Raw genomic sequence first — 17,429 nt, 5'->3', positions numbered from 1 at the left:
AAGAACCTCAGGCTAAACCCAGGTGCTGTCAAATAGCACTTCAGGAAATACGAGGACCTGGATGACTGATTATCTCCACAGAGATAAATATGATGATAATTATTGCTGATATTACAACTTTTTAAAGTTTAGGATCTACAGGGACGTTGTTAGGGAGGACAGCCTGTACGTACACAGTGAGCCTTTCCACAACTACCTAAATGTGACCTGCACCTGGTATGATACCAACACCATGACGTGCATCAGGCAAACAAGCTGGAAGCATCCTTTAACTGTCACCAAGCAACAAAACCAGCTTCTGTCTCTTCCCTGCCTGGTTATTAGTATAACTGATGGCATTAGCAAGTGCTGGTAGCTAAAGATGAAACACTGACCTCTGTCATCATGAGCTTGGACAGCGGAGAACCAGCCAAGGTGTTGTAGGTCTCAGGAGTTTCTCTAAACTCACAGGCTGGACCACATAAGATAAATTCAAATCAGAACCAGTTATGTGTGAAAACACATCTTGTGTGATGTCAGCATGGCCTCAAAGCTTCCAGCATTTTGCATGTCTTACCACACCCTTATCAGTGATGTCACAGCAGGTGTTTGGCTTTAACAGCTGCTACAAATTACTGACAGCTGATTGAGACACAGAAGCAGCAGGAGCAGCGGTTTCTGTGACGTGTGTGATTCTGTAAACAGCTGCTGCTTCTAAAAATCCACCTGCAGGTTTTAATGGAGACTTGTGGTTGTAACACCGTCAAAATAAAGTTCACAGCGATTCTCGGCTTCTTTGGAAATATGTGGCCTATTCTGTTAGAGTGTGTTAGTTAGTGTGCATGCACACACACACACACACACACACACACACACACACACACACACACACACACACACTCGTTTAACATATGCATATGTAGACTATTTTTCACAGATGTTGTCTGTCTCTGTTAGCTGAATCTAATATCTTATCTGATAACATGAGTATGTTCAGTAGACACCATCTGTACAACATGACACTATGAATGTTCACACACACACACACACACACACACACACACACACACACACACACACACACACACACACACACCTCTACTCCTTCAGTTTTTACACATCATTCACATGATCTTCACACTTCTTTGTGTTAATTTTAATCCACTTTCTTGTGAACATATAGACGCTGCTCCAGATTTTTGCTAATTTATCTTAATGTTTGCTGATTAAATCTTCTCAGGTGTAGATGTAAAATTGTGACATTTCAAATCAAACGTATGGAAAAACAAATCATTTCTTTTAGGAAGACATTATTTCTTTGCATCGTGATCTTCTGTGTGGTGACAAATTTCCCCACTCACCATGCAGCTCTTCTCTTTAGCTTTAGATAAATCACTCAGCAGTTGTTTCCTTTTACACCAGACCTGCTTGTTTTTGCTCGACCTCGGTACATTGGTGAATGTCTTAATGTCACAGGTGGCGCTTGAAAACGAAATGTTGATTTAAATGAGACTAATGACAGGCGATAATAGCACCATCTGCTGTGGACTGTTCATCCCTCCCACACAAGAGCTGGAGGTTGGGAGGATGGATTCATAGGAACAATGTGCTCTTTTAAAACCAGATTAAAGCCGACACACAGAACAACCTCCAGCATTTCTTTTTGTTTGTTCTATACACATTTTCAGGAAATCAAAGTAAACACAGTACAGTGATGAAGTAAAGTTGTAAATGTTGTATTGCATTGAGAAATGGAAAACATGAAACTGTACAAGTTATGCAATATGGAAATGAAGAGCACCTGTTTTAAGAGGTTCATAGGAAAAATAAAACATTTACATCATTGTGCATGTTTAATAGCAAATATTAGGACTCATTAATACTTTGATGAGAACTGTAGCACCTCTATTATAATCCTGTAGTTTTAAACAAAAGCAAAGTAGAGGCTTAGAAGAATCATTTTAGTTAAAATAGAAATCGTATTATTTAATAAGAAATGTTTAGCACCTACTTTACATGATAAGGCTTTAGCTTTAAAACAGTCTTTAACCAGTTATACAAAAAGATTTAATCAAGCAGAAGCTGGAACAGCTGCTAGGTGTGTCATTAGTGTCACAGCTGAGGTTGTATTTAGTGTTTAAAATGATAAAATAAACATGCTACTCTGGAATTACGTCAACTTATCAATCAATGACTTCAAAACGTCCGTCTGTGTCGTCTCACGGCGACTCAGTTGGTCTTCTTCTTGATGCTGAGCAGCTGAGAGAAGCTCTGCAGCGCCCAGTACAGCAGAGAGAGGGAGACAAAGGCCTAGACAAGACAGACAGGGACAGGATTAGGCTCAGAGGCTTTGTTAGTCACTCAAAATGATCACGGTGAGACTCGGTGGAGACAGACTTTGGACAACATGTCAACAATAAGCACTGAACACTGATATCAGCAGCTCTGTGATGTGAACAGCAGAAGATGAAACGTCCATTCGTACTAGGAAGATACTGGTCTGATACTGGAGTTTGAAGAAGCAGTTTGAAGTTATCTGGCATTATTTAAAGAGTATTTTCATTATTATTGAACATGCCTACGCTCATGCACGTTGCTGTTGGTGTTATTTAATGTGGGAGAATACACTCATCCACTTACTTCTACTAACATGATTTACACTGAGCGTAAAAAAGCTGTACCACATTACAAAAGACACTCGAAGTGTGACAGGTTTCATTTACACCCAGTGAAGTCGAATGAAAACACTGAAAGTGAATCTGTAATTGAAAGAAAACAGTGAGACCCTTCAGATGCAGTCACTCTCAGAGGTTAAGGAGCAAGTCTTCTCCCCTGATGCTCTCACGACGGGTTCAAAAGGGTCACAGTCATGGGGGACCTTGCTATTTGGAGAGTCGGGGGGGCACTCTGCCAGAAAAAGCCCTCGCCTCCACCCTCGCTGAGTTCTGGCCCATAAACTGCATCCTACATCGCAACTGTAGCCAAAACCAGACCGCTGTCCATCACAGGCAAAAAAGCCTGATGGGAAAAAAGCAATGTTTCCTCCTGGACGCGGCAGCTGTTTTCCTCTGAGATACAGAGAGAGGGAGGGAGAGAGCGGGAGAAAAAAGAAAATACAACACATACCACCTCTCTCTGCTTTTCTACCTCTCACTACCTGCTCTGAAAACAGCCTCCCCGCTGACAGAGAATAAAAGGCCAACGACAGACGAAAACAAAGGAAGAGAAGGGACAGGCGGAGGGTGTAAAGAGATTAAAAACATGTCCCCCCTTCTGTAACTCCTCATCCTTTAAGTACTCGCTCTTCATTTCCTCCTCATTGGCACAGACATTTGAGAACATCTCAGTAGATTTATGTCGTTTTAAACTCTGCACCAACCAGTGATGAGATAAATCAGATCAGGATAAAACTACTTTTACTTTTTTAAACTTATTTATTCGCAAAAATACGGCTAAAAGTCGCAATACCACAGTATTCAAACACCTCTGAGATACATCCAGAAATTAAATGTGTATTTCTAATTTTTTATCAATTCATATCGCTCCATCCTTAAATTTCTCATAATACATTCAGATAAAAAGCAACAAGTTAAAAAAACAAAAGTTAAGGGATGAGAAATGTGTCTTTGACATTTTTAATAAAATGTAATTAGTTTTTCTGCCTCTGGGGTGAACGTGGTGCATCAGATATTTCAGACAACTTATTTTGATCCAACACCCAATAAAATAAATCTATTTGTGTGTGATATGATGAGTACAATATACACTGTATACGTAGCGACAAATCTTGATGCTTTTAATGTTTCTGCGGTGTGTCGAAGGGAAGAATAAGGAGTTGGATGAAACTGCTCTGTTTAACTGTGCTCAACGACATATATATAAATATACATGACAACAGTTTGTATGCAACCGAGTCAGTAAAGAAAACTATGGAGTTCCAGTTTCATCCACTGTTTTAATGTTAACTTCCAACATGTTTAAGAGAGGGCAGCGTAGTAACTCACAAAACAATCAGGAATAAAAGCCAGAGTCAAAATCCACTTGACATTTTGACTCTTTCTGTACTTGATGGATAAATGGTTTTCACAACCTGCTCCTCCTGGTAAATCTACTTAATACGGTTAAACACGATGAGCCTAAATTCAAAACCAGATGGAAGATAACTAATACATGAAGTTGCGCTGTGCCCATCTCGAGAGACGGATAGGGATCGATGAGCAGAGCGCAGCCTTGGCAGAACCCCACAAATCACATTTCACTCAAACAGACTGAATCGTGACAGATGTTTCTACCGAAGCCGCGGCTTAAGGGCACCTATTTTTCTCTGTTCCCATCGCTCCTCGTTCTCCCCACTATGCTACATTTTAATGGACTCTGTAGGAAATCCATGTGGGACAGATTACATAGTGGAAGGAAGTGAGTTTGATCGTCTACAAATAAGCACTACGGCCTGACAGCAGCGGGTCCCAAAGTAGAGATCTCAGCAAATCTACTCACACTCACTTTGTTTTGGGCAGAAGGTACTTTGTTAAGAGTAATAGTCACGAACATGTGGCTTTTGTAGATTTTCTCTGCTTCTTTGTTGAGCTTTATTTGCTTAGAGAAGACATGGAGGCTCTTTAGAATAAAAACAGCCTTGCTCAAGAGAAGCTCTGATGGCTGCAGATGCTTTTATGGACGGCCTGTTCCAGAAGTAAAGGTAGGACGCCTGGTAACATGTTGTGTCCTCGGACCTTGAATGTAGCAGCTGACCATGTGGGAATAATGAAGTTGTCCAAAGTCAGTGGGATTCATTCTACAGGGTGAAGACTATCAGAGCTGAGCCTGACCAGCAGAGACTGAGATGACATGAAATGGCCAACGTACAGAAGACAATCCTTTTGATTTGGTTAACAACATATCCTTCCAACTGCAAACCAACTTTATCACCAGGGTAGACCATCAAAAGAACAACTGCAGAAATTTTAATCTGCAGGAGGCAAATAGAGTGCAGTTAAAGACTTAAGACCTAAGGCAAATAAAAAACGGTATAGCAATGCTAAATACAGTGTTTCATGCACTGCAGCATGAAATAGAACAGCAACAACAGTAGTTCTAGGCAAAGTCTGGGCACTACAAAGGTTTAGATTCATATTCATCATTCAATACCACCAGGGAGGCATTTGATTGATCGCAAATGTATTCTGCAGGATGGAGCCCAAACTGACACACAGAGTCATAAAAAATATTTTCAGTGACAAGAAGAAAAAGGAATTCTGGCGCACACAGTGCGCTGGTCTTAACATCATGTAGTTAGTCTGGGTTTACATAGAAAGACAGAAGAAACTGAACCTGAATCCACAGAACAGTTGTCCAAGATGCTGGAACAGCGTACCTGCTGAAGTTGTACTGTTTTGAAAGGCGCCCACACCAAATAACGTGTATCATTTATTATTATTTGATTTACTCTTTTTTAGTTGAATGCATATAGTCTCGTGCAAAAAGAACTGTTTGGTTTTTCACTGAGGAGTAAACACTGTTTGATTCTGGGCCATCTGTAGCTCTAAAAATATAAAACCTTCTGCACTGACCTTATCAAAATTGATCCAACTTTACTTTGAACTAAATTTTGGGTGTTGATGGATTTGAAGCATCAACCGGCTGCATTTTACACCACGGGGGTCATTTTGATGCGCTTGACAACTGTCTTCCAGCCTTCAGCGGGTTAACATGGCAGAGTCTCGCTGTTCTCCAATGCAGCTGTACACGTGATTGAAATGAAAATAAGGCTGAATGGCTGCTGTCAGGCGTGTGATATATGACCTGTAATGGGATGTTTCCAGAGCTCCCGCTCCATATGGCTGCTTACAGCCCACCAGTCCTGGCTGAAGTGTATCGGAAAATAATTCGGAGCTTTTTGTTTTAACCTGGCTGCAGTTCAGAGTAGGTGGAGTTTGACACATTAGAGCTGAATTGGAGAAAATAAAACAGAAATACTAGTTAATCTGTACACCAGCAGAGTCTAAACAGAAAATGACTGTTCTGCAGCTGATACAGCAAATGTGCTCAGAACCAAACAGCACACAGTCTCAGTTGGCAACTAGCTGGTGGATATAGTGGAGGACTCTGCAGGTAAAAAGCCAAATAGTTTATTTCCAACTAAAAAACAGAGCGAAAAGAGAGTAAATATTAGACTTACATGTGCCAGGTGGAAAAATGCTCTGAATGGTAATGTGGCTGCTATTTTGTGTAAATAAGCTGAATAATGTTCTGAAATGTCTGTTTGCTAACGAGTCGCCATATCAACTCAAAAGGTGATGATTTGTTTCAGCAGCTCCCAAGTTGCCAAAAACTTGCACATGCATGTACAATTACACACACACACGGTGTGATGTATGTTTCTATCCATAGAAACATTTAGTCATTTAGCAGACGCTTTTATCCAAAGCGACTTACAAGTAGGGTACAAGGGTAGGCAGGGATGTAACCACTACACTAACCACCCGCTATTATGTATATATGTATATATATAATATATTACACAGAATATATTTTATTCAAAATACACAAACAGATGCACTGGAAAACACATAGTATACAAACACCTTTGTACACACACCGTTCAAAAACAAGTGGACATATGTACAGACTCGTGTACTGTCACACTCATACAGTGCACACAGACACACAAACACACACACAGACACACAAAGAGGACTTCCCGTCTGTTCATTATGAAAAGATATATCGTCTCTGTGCTTGACTTGTTTGAGTCTGCTCAGGAAGGATACGCTGCCCAGGTTAACACACCACCAGAGATTCTCTGTAGTGTCTGCTGTGTTGCACAGCCCTGAGAAATATTGCAGTCGCACTCCCACACACGCACACTGTGCAGACGGACAAAACACATGTGAAGCGGGAGTTGCAGCAAAAACATGAAGGGGTCTGATGATAGGCCAATTTAGAATGATGCAGTTGTTTAGAGGTTTTCCATTTCACATCTGGTATTTGTACTCATTTACCATGTGTCTTGCTAGAAGGTCACATGTAAGGTCAACAACTCATCCAGACTATTACATCTCACTGAAAACAAAAGACAAAGCCTTGGGCGTGACCATTTTCATATATTTTGAATTCACTTCAGACTTCAGCATTTCAGCAACACTTCGGCTTTAATAACAGACATCTTCAGTTCATCATTAGCCACAAATTCCTGGGTGGTCACACTGGTAACCCAGTTTTTAGAGAGCATTGTCAGCACACATTGGAAGCCAGTGGACACAGAAAAGAAAAAACTTTTGCATTCAAGCAGCAAAGTTGCATGAAAAGACATCTGGATCCATTGCAGATTATTTGAATTTGATTTCTCAGAGAAGAGGTGCAGATCAATGAGCCTCTGAGGGACTCGGCTCCTTCCATCCGCCCACTGATATTTAGAAAAACATTCCTTCTGTGGAGTTTAAAACCGCTCTGATGCCGCCACATGTGTGGCATTTTGGGTTCAAAGAGGTAGTAATTAACATCGCCAATTTGGCATAATGCAACACAAATGGTACGACTGTAATCAGCTTAACAATGAGAAAAAATGTCTCATCTCTGCCAGCGTGGTCAGAGCTGCTGAAACAGCAACACATGACATGAAGATCAACTGGCCGAAGTTGACCTAAGACAATCAAAACAAAAATCTGCAACAGGATTTGATCAACTCAATGAAAAATCTACTCTAATAAACTAATTAAGTCATATTAAGTAAACATGTAATGCTGGTTAAAAAGTCCAAGGCTGAGAAAGCAGAGAAAAAAGTATGAGGCAGCAAAAGTACATTTCCAAAAACAACCTGAGCAGTTCAACGTGCTGTTTCAGGGAAGTAAAGGTCTGTGTGCCAAGAGGCAGGTCAGGACCTCTGTGAGGAAGAAAAATGTCATCTGAAAGAGAAGTCACAGAGTCTTAAGCTCTTTTTACCACAGACACTGCACTGGACTGGTGAGAAGGCTGTCCCCTCTTAAAGTGTTCATTTTACACAGGTACCAGCACCCCGTTATTGGTGCTGTGACTTTTAATGTGATGTGATGATGTAGAATCCACTCGTACGATGTACACTTTGTTTTCAAAGTCCAAGTTCATCCATTACTGGTGGATGAACTGTCAGGTTCTTTTGCTAGTTTTACACATTCAAAACATAATTTGGAATCAAACACAGTTGACACATGTTGAGTACAAAGTGAAAATGAAGGATTATGGTCACATATTCAGCTTCCTGCAGCAGAGGAAGTTGGATGTAAAATGTAAAATCGACCTGCTTTCAACATGCACTGGAATCCTGAAGTTCTCTACACATCAGCTGTAGGTGAGTCAGCTGTATGGGCTGTATAAGGATCCCACATGACATAATTTATGTCAGAGACCAGTTACAGTTCTGTAACTAGAAGAGTGAGAGGATCCCAGGTCAAGAAATTTAATTAGTGAGAGAATTTCATGACAGTTTACTGTGTTAGTGTTAGTTCAAATACGTGAGAGCCAAAACAAAGTCTTGTCATTCAGGTAGAAAGCTGAAAGAAAGTTTTAGCCAAGTTTCTTTTTCTGGGAAAACTTTGTTTGCTTTCTGAATGTCACTGCACTTCGGAAAGAGGCAGTAGAGAAAGTTAATGGATCAGCAGTCGCAAAAGTGCAACAGCTACAGTGACCCACAAAACATGAGCATGGCTTCAGAGATGTGTTAGGTCTTTAGAGGAAGGTGCCAGGTCCCCATGCCAGCCAGATTTTACAAATGCACAATAGAGCTTGTGGCGCCTGGCACAAAAACAATGCAGTGTGTCTTTAAATGTGGTTTAAGATATATTTTAAAAAGGAAAGAAGATTAAACAAAAGCTAAACACCATGATCCAAAAATAACAAGATCAGTATCAGTGAAGCAACAGCACTGATACTGGGGAATCAGCACCATGGCTGATCCAAATGAAATGTTTGTTTTAAATAAAGTGTTGTGCAAAAGTCTCAGGCCACCATTTGATTCGTTCTTTAGCAATGCCATGATGGCCACACATATTTTTTCTCTTCCACAAACACCATTCCTGATAGAGCTCCTTCGGACTAAAGAAGGATCAACTTGGCATCCAGGTGAAAATGCCAGACGCAGTTTCTTGTTGGACTCTTCCTCTTCTATCTTTGACCGTGACCCCTCCACATATTTGTCACTTTAGCCTTCAAAATTCTGGGGTTCAGTGTTCTGGGTTCTTTCTCAAGGACGACTTCGTACCCTGAGTTTAGGCATCATTTTGCTGGATCAAACGTTAAATTGAAACATCCCTTCCTCCTCCCAAGAAATCACCTGACCTTCTTATTTGACCTTGTAAATTGATTGTCCATGTAGAAAGATTAAGAGAATACTTATACATGTAGTCTCTTTGTAGTTGGACAGTAGGGAATGAGATTATCAGAGTTCAGTCTGAGTCTGACAGTGGCTATTCCCAAGTTTCCAACCTTAGATCTGATGTCTGTTCAAATCCTGGCAGCAAGACACATTTTCCAGCTCCCTCTAGGCAAGATGCTGTAGATTGGACTATTGTGAATAAGAAGCATGAAGAATTTTACTTCACTACACTATACTATGAGACGTGTGATTGTTAGCCAGTGAGCCAATGAGCGTGGCGGCGAAAGAGAGATTAATAAACTGAGTGGAGAGTGATGAAAGCTTGCACTGCAATAAAGACAGCAAAATTAATCTGGTAAGCCTTCATTCAGCACGCCACTGATAGATTTTACTGTAAAAACCTTTGACTTTTTTATATTTGAACTTTATGAAAGTCTTTTATCATTTATGTTTTGAATGTGTGAGCAGACGTCTTGGGAAAGTCTGGCGCTCCAGTTCTGTGAAATCAGCTTTATGTGCACTTTTGAAGGCAAAATAACGCTGAAAGAAAAAAAAAAAGCTCAACTGCGATGGTCAGGTTCAATCAGGTTCACATGCTGGCTCTGAGGCGGAATGATAAACTGGATGACTGTTGTGTTTCACCCATGAATTAAAGCACAAATAGGAAGACAAATTTAAGAAAGTTGGCCACTAACTAACTAAAAGCCAAACTAAATACTGCAACAAAATCCCAAAGGGCAAATTGCTGTTAGATTTCCATAGCTTTACCTGGCAACTGATTTGACAACATAAACCAAGTGGTTACTCTTTGACGGGCACGATCCCCTGCACATTGAGTGATAATATTTCACACTGTGTACAGCCGACCACCCCGCTGTTTACTCCAACAGAACACTCATACCCAGCATTTCTCTTTCAAATCCCTCCATTTTCTCTCTGGGAGGAGATTTCCTTTCCTTTCCATTCCTGCAAGCGCTGAGATGATGTCATGCTCGCAGAGTTTCCATAGCTCCAAACAATCCTGTTAACCTCAGCGCTGCTTCTTGCTACCACACATTCCTGCTTTAAAAATAAAAAAAGGGCTGTTAACCTCTCGCACCTGAGATCGAGCGGGTGGAAACAATGCTCTCAGATAACAGCGACCTCTGACCTCCTCAGTCTTATCTGTCCTCTCATGGCTGGGATGGCGGGAAAGGGAGGATGGGATTTTCAATTTTTATTTTTATGATGGGTTAATGATAAAGTCACTTTTGCTGAGGCTGAGCCTTTGTGTTTGACATGAACTTCATAATATTGTTCTGACCTCTTCCTTTGGCTGTGGACGTTTAATCTCTCCATTCAAAGTTTGACAGAAAAGAACATTTCAGAGATTGGAAAACTGTATCAGCACAGAAATGAAAAGATGGAAAATCCAATGAGGTTTGAAAATAATTTTGATCGCTTCTTTTTATATGTTGGATTCAAAGGGATTACGTGGATTCAGATTTGCTTCTCATGTGTCCATCTTGCATGAGCTAACGCACTTTGTGAACTCTTTTATTACAAGGAAACATGGCAGTCATATGGCTAAAGGAAAGCAGCATAGACTGTGTTACAACCTCTTAGCCTTTTTATGATGTTATTTGGGTGATTTTTGTTTATTTCATAACTATAAAAACTCATATAAAGAATTGGGGGAAAGTTTTTTCCAAGAATTGCTTAATTCCTGTTTTCCTAACTCAGCAAGTTGCATCTAAAACAGCCACCAACAACCCCGGGGAAGCTTCTTCCTTCTCCTTCTCCACCAAAGACAGGTGTATTTTTATGAGCTCTCCAATTAAATTACTGTAACTTCACCAGCAGTTATTGGCTTTTTGTGGTGCCTTCAGGCAAAACCAGGGGCCAGCTCAGTAATACGACCATGTGTTACATCATTACAGTCTAAACTACAAGTGCCCACTTGACACAGTTCATGTGGACACACACAGAGACAGGGTGGACCAAATAACACCAGACATTATATAACACATGCAAGTACCGCAGCTCTGTAATAAAGGCGACATCCTGAAACTGTTGTTGACAAAAGTGCAATGAAAGTGATTTTATCAAAGCCAAATAAAGAAGGTTCAAATCTAGGTGTGTTTAAGGGTCACTTTATTTCCTGTCTAATTGGTATAAACCTACACCTTCCCTTTAACAATTAAAAATTACACAGTCATGTCAACATTTGTTAATTCTGACTTCTAAGACATAAGGATCTGATGCTTTTCTCTCTTTTATATCACTCTAAACACAATATCCTATTGGTCTGGGCTGCATATCAGCACGGCCTGCAGGCTACACGGATAAAAATCAAATGCAAAACTAGGTTCTGTTTAAATGAGCCGTCTGGAGCTGAAACTGCTTTTACAAACTATGATTTGGCCACTACCCAACAGCAATAAAAGCTGCCACATGATGTCATGTCGATTAGCATAATATACAGAGTTTGCTACAGACCTTGGTCTCAGTGAACAGCCTCAGCTGCACTGTGTGAAATTTAATTGCTCTGAAGGTCTGAAAAAGTTGCTAATTGTAGTGATGATGTTGCCAAACTGCCAATCAAGCACGTACGATAGTAATAAGTTTACCTTTGTAGACTATTAGTCACTTTATGCATGTTAAATATACGCCTGTCACTCTGGCATCGACACTGTCCTCTATTTACAGCATTGACTGCAGCATAACTTTGCCATTTGGGGCCCCACACTGTCCCCTATGCAACAACAGCATCAGCTAAAATCACCATCAGTTGCAGGGTTATGAATGAAAGAGCAATTTAAATGTTACACGTCTGATTTAACGAGTAGTATTGTTGGGATAATAACAAAATAACAACAAAGTTAATCAAAAACAAGTCTGCAGTTGTGCAAAATATTCTAAAAATGATTCCACATTATTTAGTTGCTGTATAATTAGCTGTCACGTGTGGGTGAATCAAGATTTTACACCTTTCATGAGAAATCACAGTTTTCTTTTTCAACTATAAAATGCTCGGTGCCACCTCGTCACATTTAATAACCAAAAAGAAGAAGAAATACTTAAACAACTATTTATTTTATGCTTTTATGTTTAAATTAAACTGGCTGTCACACAAAAATGGTCTGGGTTCTATTTGTGCATCCAGTTCTCCGTAATGGCTGATCGGAGGTGACAAACCGAGTCGAGACACAACTTCAAAGCGTCCGCTCACACACAGATGCTCATATTGGCTGACAGCTAACGCATGCACAAACACAACTCTGCACAGTTTTAACCTACTCCAACCCGCCCCCTGCTCCACCAGGCCTGCTCATTCACACACACAGTTTCCAGCCTCGTCTCGTCTGAAGCAGTGAGGCCTTCATGTGAGCTGCACAGACGTGGGTTTGGGCGGGTGAGTGGGCGGTTGGGAGCGAGAGGCAGCCCTGGTTTACAGGTCAAGCCTGCAGCTTTACAAGGGAAATCTCCAGAGCCACTATAAATACCACTGTGAGCTTTAAGGGTGCAGTATATCACACCACTGGGTTTGAAGGACCACAAACCGACCTAGTTTTTGTAGTTTCTTTTTTGTAGTCCCCCCTTCTCCCAACTGTACAATCGCATGAGCCTGAATACAATTAAATGTGAATTTCCCCTCCTCTATTTCAAGTGACTGTGAATTGATTGGCCCAACTTCAAAACACACGCCACTCTGCAAAGAGCAGGCCATCCACCTCACACGTCAGACCCATATATTATTAAAGTACCTTCAAGTTCGGGGGTGGTTTCACGTTTTTTTCTCCGCCTGTGCTGTAGTTCTGAGCAAAGAGCACAAATATGTCAGGAACCATTTCAATTAAACTGTGAGGATTTTCAATGAGCCCCACCTGCAAGAGAGACATTTATTCAGCTCAACCTGATGTACTGCGACTTGAAATGGGGCCTAATGACTCGCTTAAGGAAACGGCTGCATAAAACTACAAATACAGTGCAGTCAAAGTGACACAGCCGTGCAGCATGTGCAGCATAAATCAGGACTTCTTTGTTAAGAAGCTGATTGGACATGAACTTCTTTTTAGACACAGTTTAATATAATATATATAATTCATTCAGTTTTTATTATGTTTTATGGTGAGAAAAAGAAAAGGTGGGAAAGCCTCGAGTTGTCTTTTGAACACCTGAGCAGCGCAGATGTGGAGTTAGAGGACAATAAAAGCGGCGAGTCACCGCTCACGTGCAAATCTCATCAGCCAGTGCTAGTTAGCAACAGACAGCGCTAATTGGTTCCAGAAGCGTTGCTCTCAGTCACACTGGCTGACATGGCGAGCAGCGAGGGCAGGCCGAAAGAGGGAGAAAGAAAAAAAAGGCACGTAATGAGAGGTCAGCCGCCATCTACAGTTGAACTGCCAGAGCCAGAAAAGCACACCAATTTTATGGTCAATTGGGCGACGCATCTGGACTCATAGATCACAGGGCTGTGGGGCTGGACTTAGCACCCAGCTCACACACATTTCACACACACAAAACAGACCACACAACACACACAATCACACGCAAACAGGCTACACACACATCCAAGAGAAACATGATGCTCGTATGATGTTTCTCACAGTTCCTAGATTTACTGTGAGTGTTCCAAGACAATTATTCGACGGTAAGATTTATGTATGTTATTCTGCACACCGGGATCACGTTATGCACCAAAATTACTTGTGTTTATATTACTTGCACAGTTACCAAGATGATTCTGTGACAAAAGGTATAAATTCAATAACTGGGCCAATTCTACATTTCTGAGCTTCTAGTAAACTAATTGTAGAAGCTATTGTTGTAAGTTTTAATAATAATAAATCAAACTATCCTGTATGAAACATACTTTACTCTGGAAATAAATTTGTTCACTGGTTTATATTGTCACCATGAATATATTTGTAAGAGGTTTCTGAATTAGTTTACAGTTTGTACTGTAGGTTCAGGGCTATATTTAGAAAGGATTGGCAGAGACTATCACTGAAATGTTGTGAAACACATTCAGTCACTGAATGAACTCTGAACCTCGAGTATAAGATAAATATATAAACTACACTTGTAAGAAACAGGACCATTCAGCAAACAGACATCTACAAGTTCACTCCAAGTGACTGTGTGAGGTTAAGTGATGTTCAAAAGCTCCAGAAAAGCTACTCAATATAACTTGAAGTATGATTGTTTGACTCAGTGTTAATTCTGTCTATGCTTCTATAATAATATTAGGATTTTCTAGAAGAGTGAACTGTTCAAAATATTAAGTGAGTCAGACTCGTGACCACAGCTTTTGGTCCATCTTAATTACCATGTAGCTGAAGTTATCTGGAAGTTTAGTCATGGCAACTGGACTTCCTTTAGTTAGGTGAAACGTTTCGCTACTCATCCAAGTAGCTTCTTCAGTCTGAAGATAGTTGGTTAGAGGCCGCAAATTTATGCTCCAAGGCTGGTTTCACTCCACCCCTTGCCCTGAATAGGCTCGTTAGGTGAAACAAAGGATGGGGGGGATGTGAAGGATGTAATGATCACACCTCAGCCCACCCCCTCGTAACACCTAAATGGGTCGTTAAGTGTGTCCAACCTGGTGCAGGTGTGAACTGTTTCTGGCCTTTTTGGGGATAGATGAAAGGGCAGCATGATAAATAGAAGACAGGTTGTGTCTAAGTCCTCCACCTCTGTTGAGAGAGGGAGTGTTGATTTGCACATGCACGGCTTCCCTCACCCCTCTCTCAAACCACTTGTCCTCTTTGTCCAATATTTTAACGTCACAGTCCTCAAATGAGTGTCCTTTATCCTTAAGATGAAGGTACACAGCTGATTCAGGACCTGAGGTGTTACTCCTCCTGTGCTGTGCCATCCTCCTGTGTAGCGGCTGTTTGGTTTCTCCAATGTACAGTTCAGGGCATTCCTCACTGCATTGGACCGCATACACTATATTGCTCATCTTGTGTTTTGGAGTCCGATCTTTGGGATGTACAAGTTTCTGTCTGAGTGTGTTAGTGGGTTTGAAATAGACAGGGATGTTGTGTTTTCTGAAAATCCTCTTCAGCTTATCTGAAACCCCAGCCATGTAAGGTATGACCAGGTTTTTGCGTAGGACCTGAGACTCCGACTGTTCCCTTGTTCTTTTCCTGGAACAGGTTCCTGCTTTGTTAAAGGCCCACTTGGGATATCCACAAGTCCTGAGCGCTGTCTTCAGATGCCTGTCTTCTTTCTTTTGGGCTTCTATGGAGGTGGGGATGTTTTGCGCTCTGTGGTTCAAAGTCCTGATGACTCCTATTTTGTGTTGTAGTGGATGATGTGAGTCGAACAACAGGTACTGGTCCGTGTGGGTGGGTTTTCTGTAAACCTCTATTTCCAGTCTTCTGCCTGCCCCAATGATGACCGCGCAGTCCAGGAAGGCCAAACGGTTATCTTTGGTGTCCTCTCTAGTGAAACTGATGTTGGTGTCCACTGAGTTTATGTGGTCTGTGAAAGACTGTAACTCCTGGGTCTTGATCTTCACCCAGGTGTCATCCACATATCTGAACCAGTGGGTCGGTGTCGTCCCTGGGAAGGAGTTGAGAGCTTTCTTCTCCACCTCTTCCATGTATAGGTTTGCTACAATGGACCCATGGCACAGCCATGTCTCTGTTTCTACAAACAGAGACATGGCTGTGCCATGGGTTCCCCAGTGTCACCCATTGTAGCAAACCTATACATGGAAGAGGTGGAGAAGGAAGCTCTCAACTCCTTCCCAGGGACGACACCGACCCACTGGTTCAGATATGTGGATGACACCTGGGTGAAGATCAAGACCCAGGAGTTACAGTCTTTCACAGACCACATAAACTCAGTGGACACCAACATCAGTTTCACTAGAGAGGACACCAAAGATAACCGTTTGGCCTTCCTGGACTGCGCGGTCATCATTGGGGCAGGCAGAAGACTGGAAATAGAGGTTTACAGAAAACCCACCCACACGGACCAGTACCTGTTGTTCGACTCACATCATCCACTACAACACAAAATAGGAGTCATCAGGACTTTGAACCACAGAGCGCAAAACATCCCCACCTCCATAGAAGCCCAAAAGAAAGAAGACAGGCATCTGAAGACAGCGCTCAGGACTTGTGGATATCCCAAGTGGGCCTTTAACAAAGCAGGAACCTGTTCCAGGAAAAGAACAAGGGAACAGTCGGAGTCTCAGGTCCTACGCAAAAACCTGGTCATACCTTACATGGCTGGGGTTTCAGATAAGCTGAAGAGGATTTTCAGAAAACACAACATCCCTGTCTATTTCAAACCCACTAACACACTCAGACAGAAACTTGTACATCCCAAAGATCGGACTCCAAAACACAAGATGAGCAATATAGTGTATGCGGTCCAATGCAGTGAGGAATGCCCTGAACTGTACATTGGAGAAACCAAACAGCCGCTACACAGGAGGATGGCACAGCACAGGAGGAGTAACACCTCAGGTCCTGAATCAGCTGTGTACCTTCATCTTAAGGATAAAGGACACTCATTTGAGGACTGTGACGTTAAAATATTGGACAAAGAGGACAAGTGGTTTGAGAGAGGGGTGAGGGAAGCCGTGCATGTGCAAATCAACACTCCCTCTCTCAACAGAGGTGGAGGACTTAGACACAACCTGTCTTCTATTTATCATGCTGCCCTTTCATCTATCCCCAAAAAGGCCAGAAACAGTTCACACCTGCACCAGGTTGGACACACTTAACGACCCATTTAGGTGTTACGAGGGGGTGGGCTGAGGTGTGATCATTACATCCTTCACATCCCCCCCCATCCTTTGTTTCACCTAACGAGCCTATTCAGGGCAAGGGGTGGAGTGAAACCAGCCTTGGAGCATAAATTTGCGGCCTCTAACCAACTATCTTCAGACTGAAGAAGCTACTTGGATGAGTAGCGAAACGTTTCACCTAACTAAAGGAAGTCCAGTTGCCATGACTAAACTTCCAGACATGTAGCTGAAGCTCTACCTGTAGGAAAAATACCATCACACTTTTCTCTATATGCTCATATGACTACATCAAGAAAACTTTGTTTTAGCTGGCGACTGTCTGTGTCCCAGCTGAAATAACAACTCCAGCGA

The 17,429-nt window shown here is 41.7% G+C and overlaps 1 protein-coding gene across 1 annotated transcript in view; it reads right to left on the bottom strand.

The window, feature by feature from the left end:
• Nucleotides 1-1,699: 1,699 nt before the first annotated feature.
• Nucleotides 1,700-17,429, bottom strand: part of agmo (alkylglycerol monooxygenase) — a 43,426-nt gene continuing 27,696 nt past the window's right edge. Inside the window, exon 13 of the mRNA XM_026372937.1 lies at nt 1,700-2,289. Within this exon, the coding sequence (XP_026228722.1) occupies nt 2,209-2,289 (81 nt within the window). The 3' untranslated portion in view covers nt 1,700-2,208. The remainder of the gene's footprint in view (nt 2,290-17,429) is intronic.

The sequence above is a fragment of the Anabas testudineus genome, chromosome 16 (assembly GCF_900324465.2).
Source record: "Anabas testudineus chromosome 16, fAnaTes1.2, whole genome shotgun sequence".
Taxonomy (NCBI): domain Eukaryota; kingdom Metazoa; phylum Chordata; class Actinopteri; order Anabantiformes; family Anabantidae; genus Anabas; species Anabas testudineus.
This window is presented reverse-complemented; position numbering and strand designations above follow the sequence as displayed.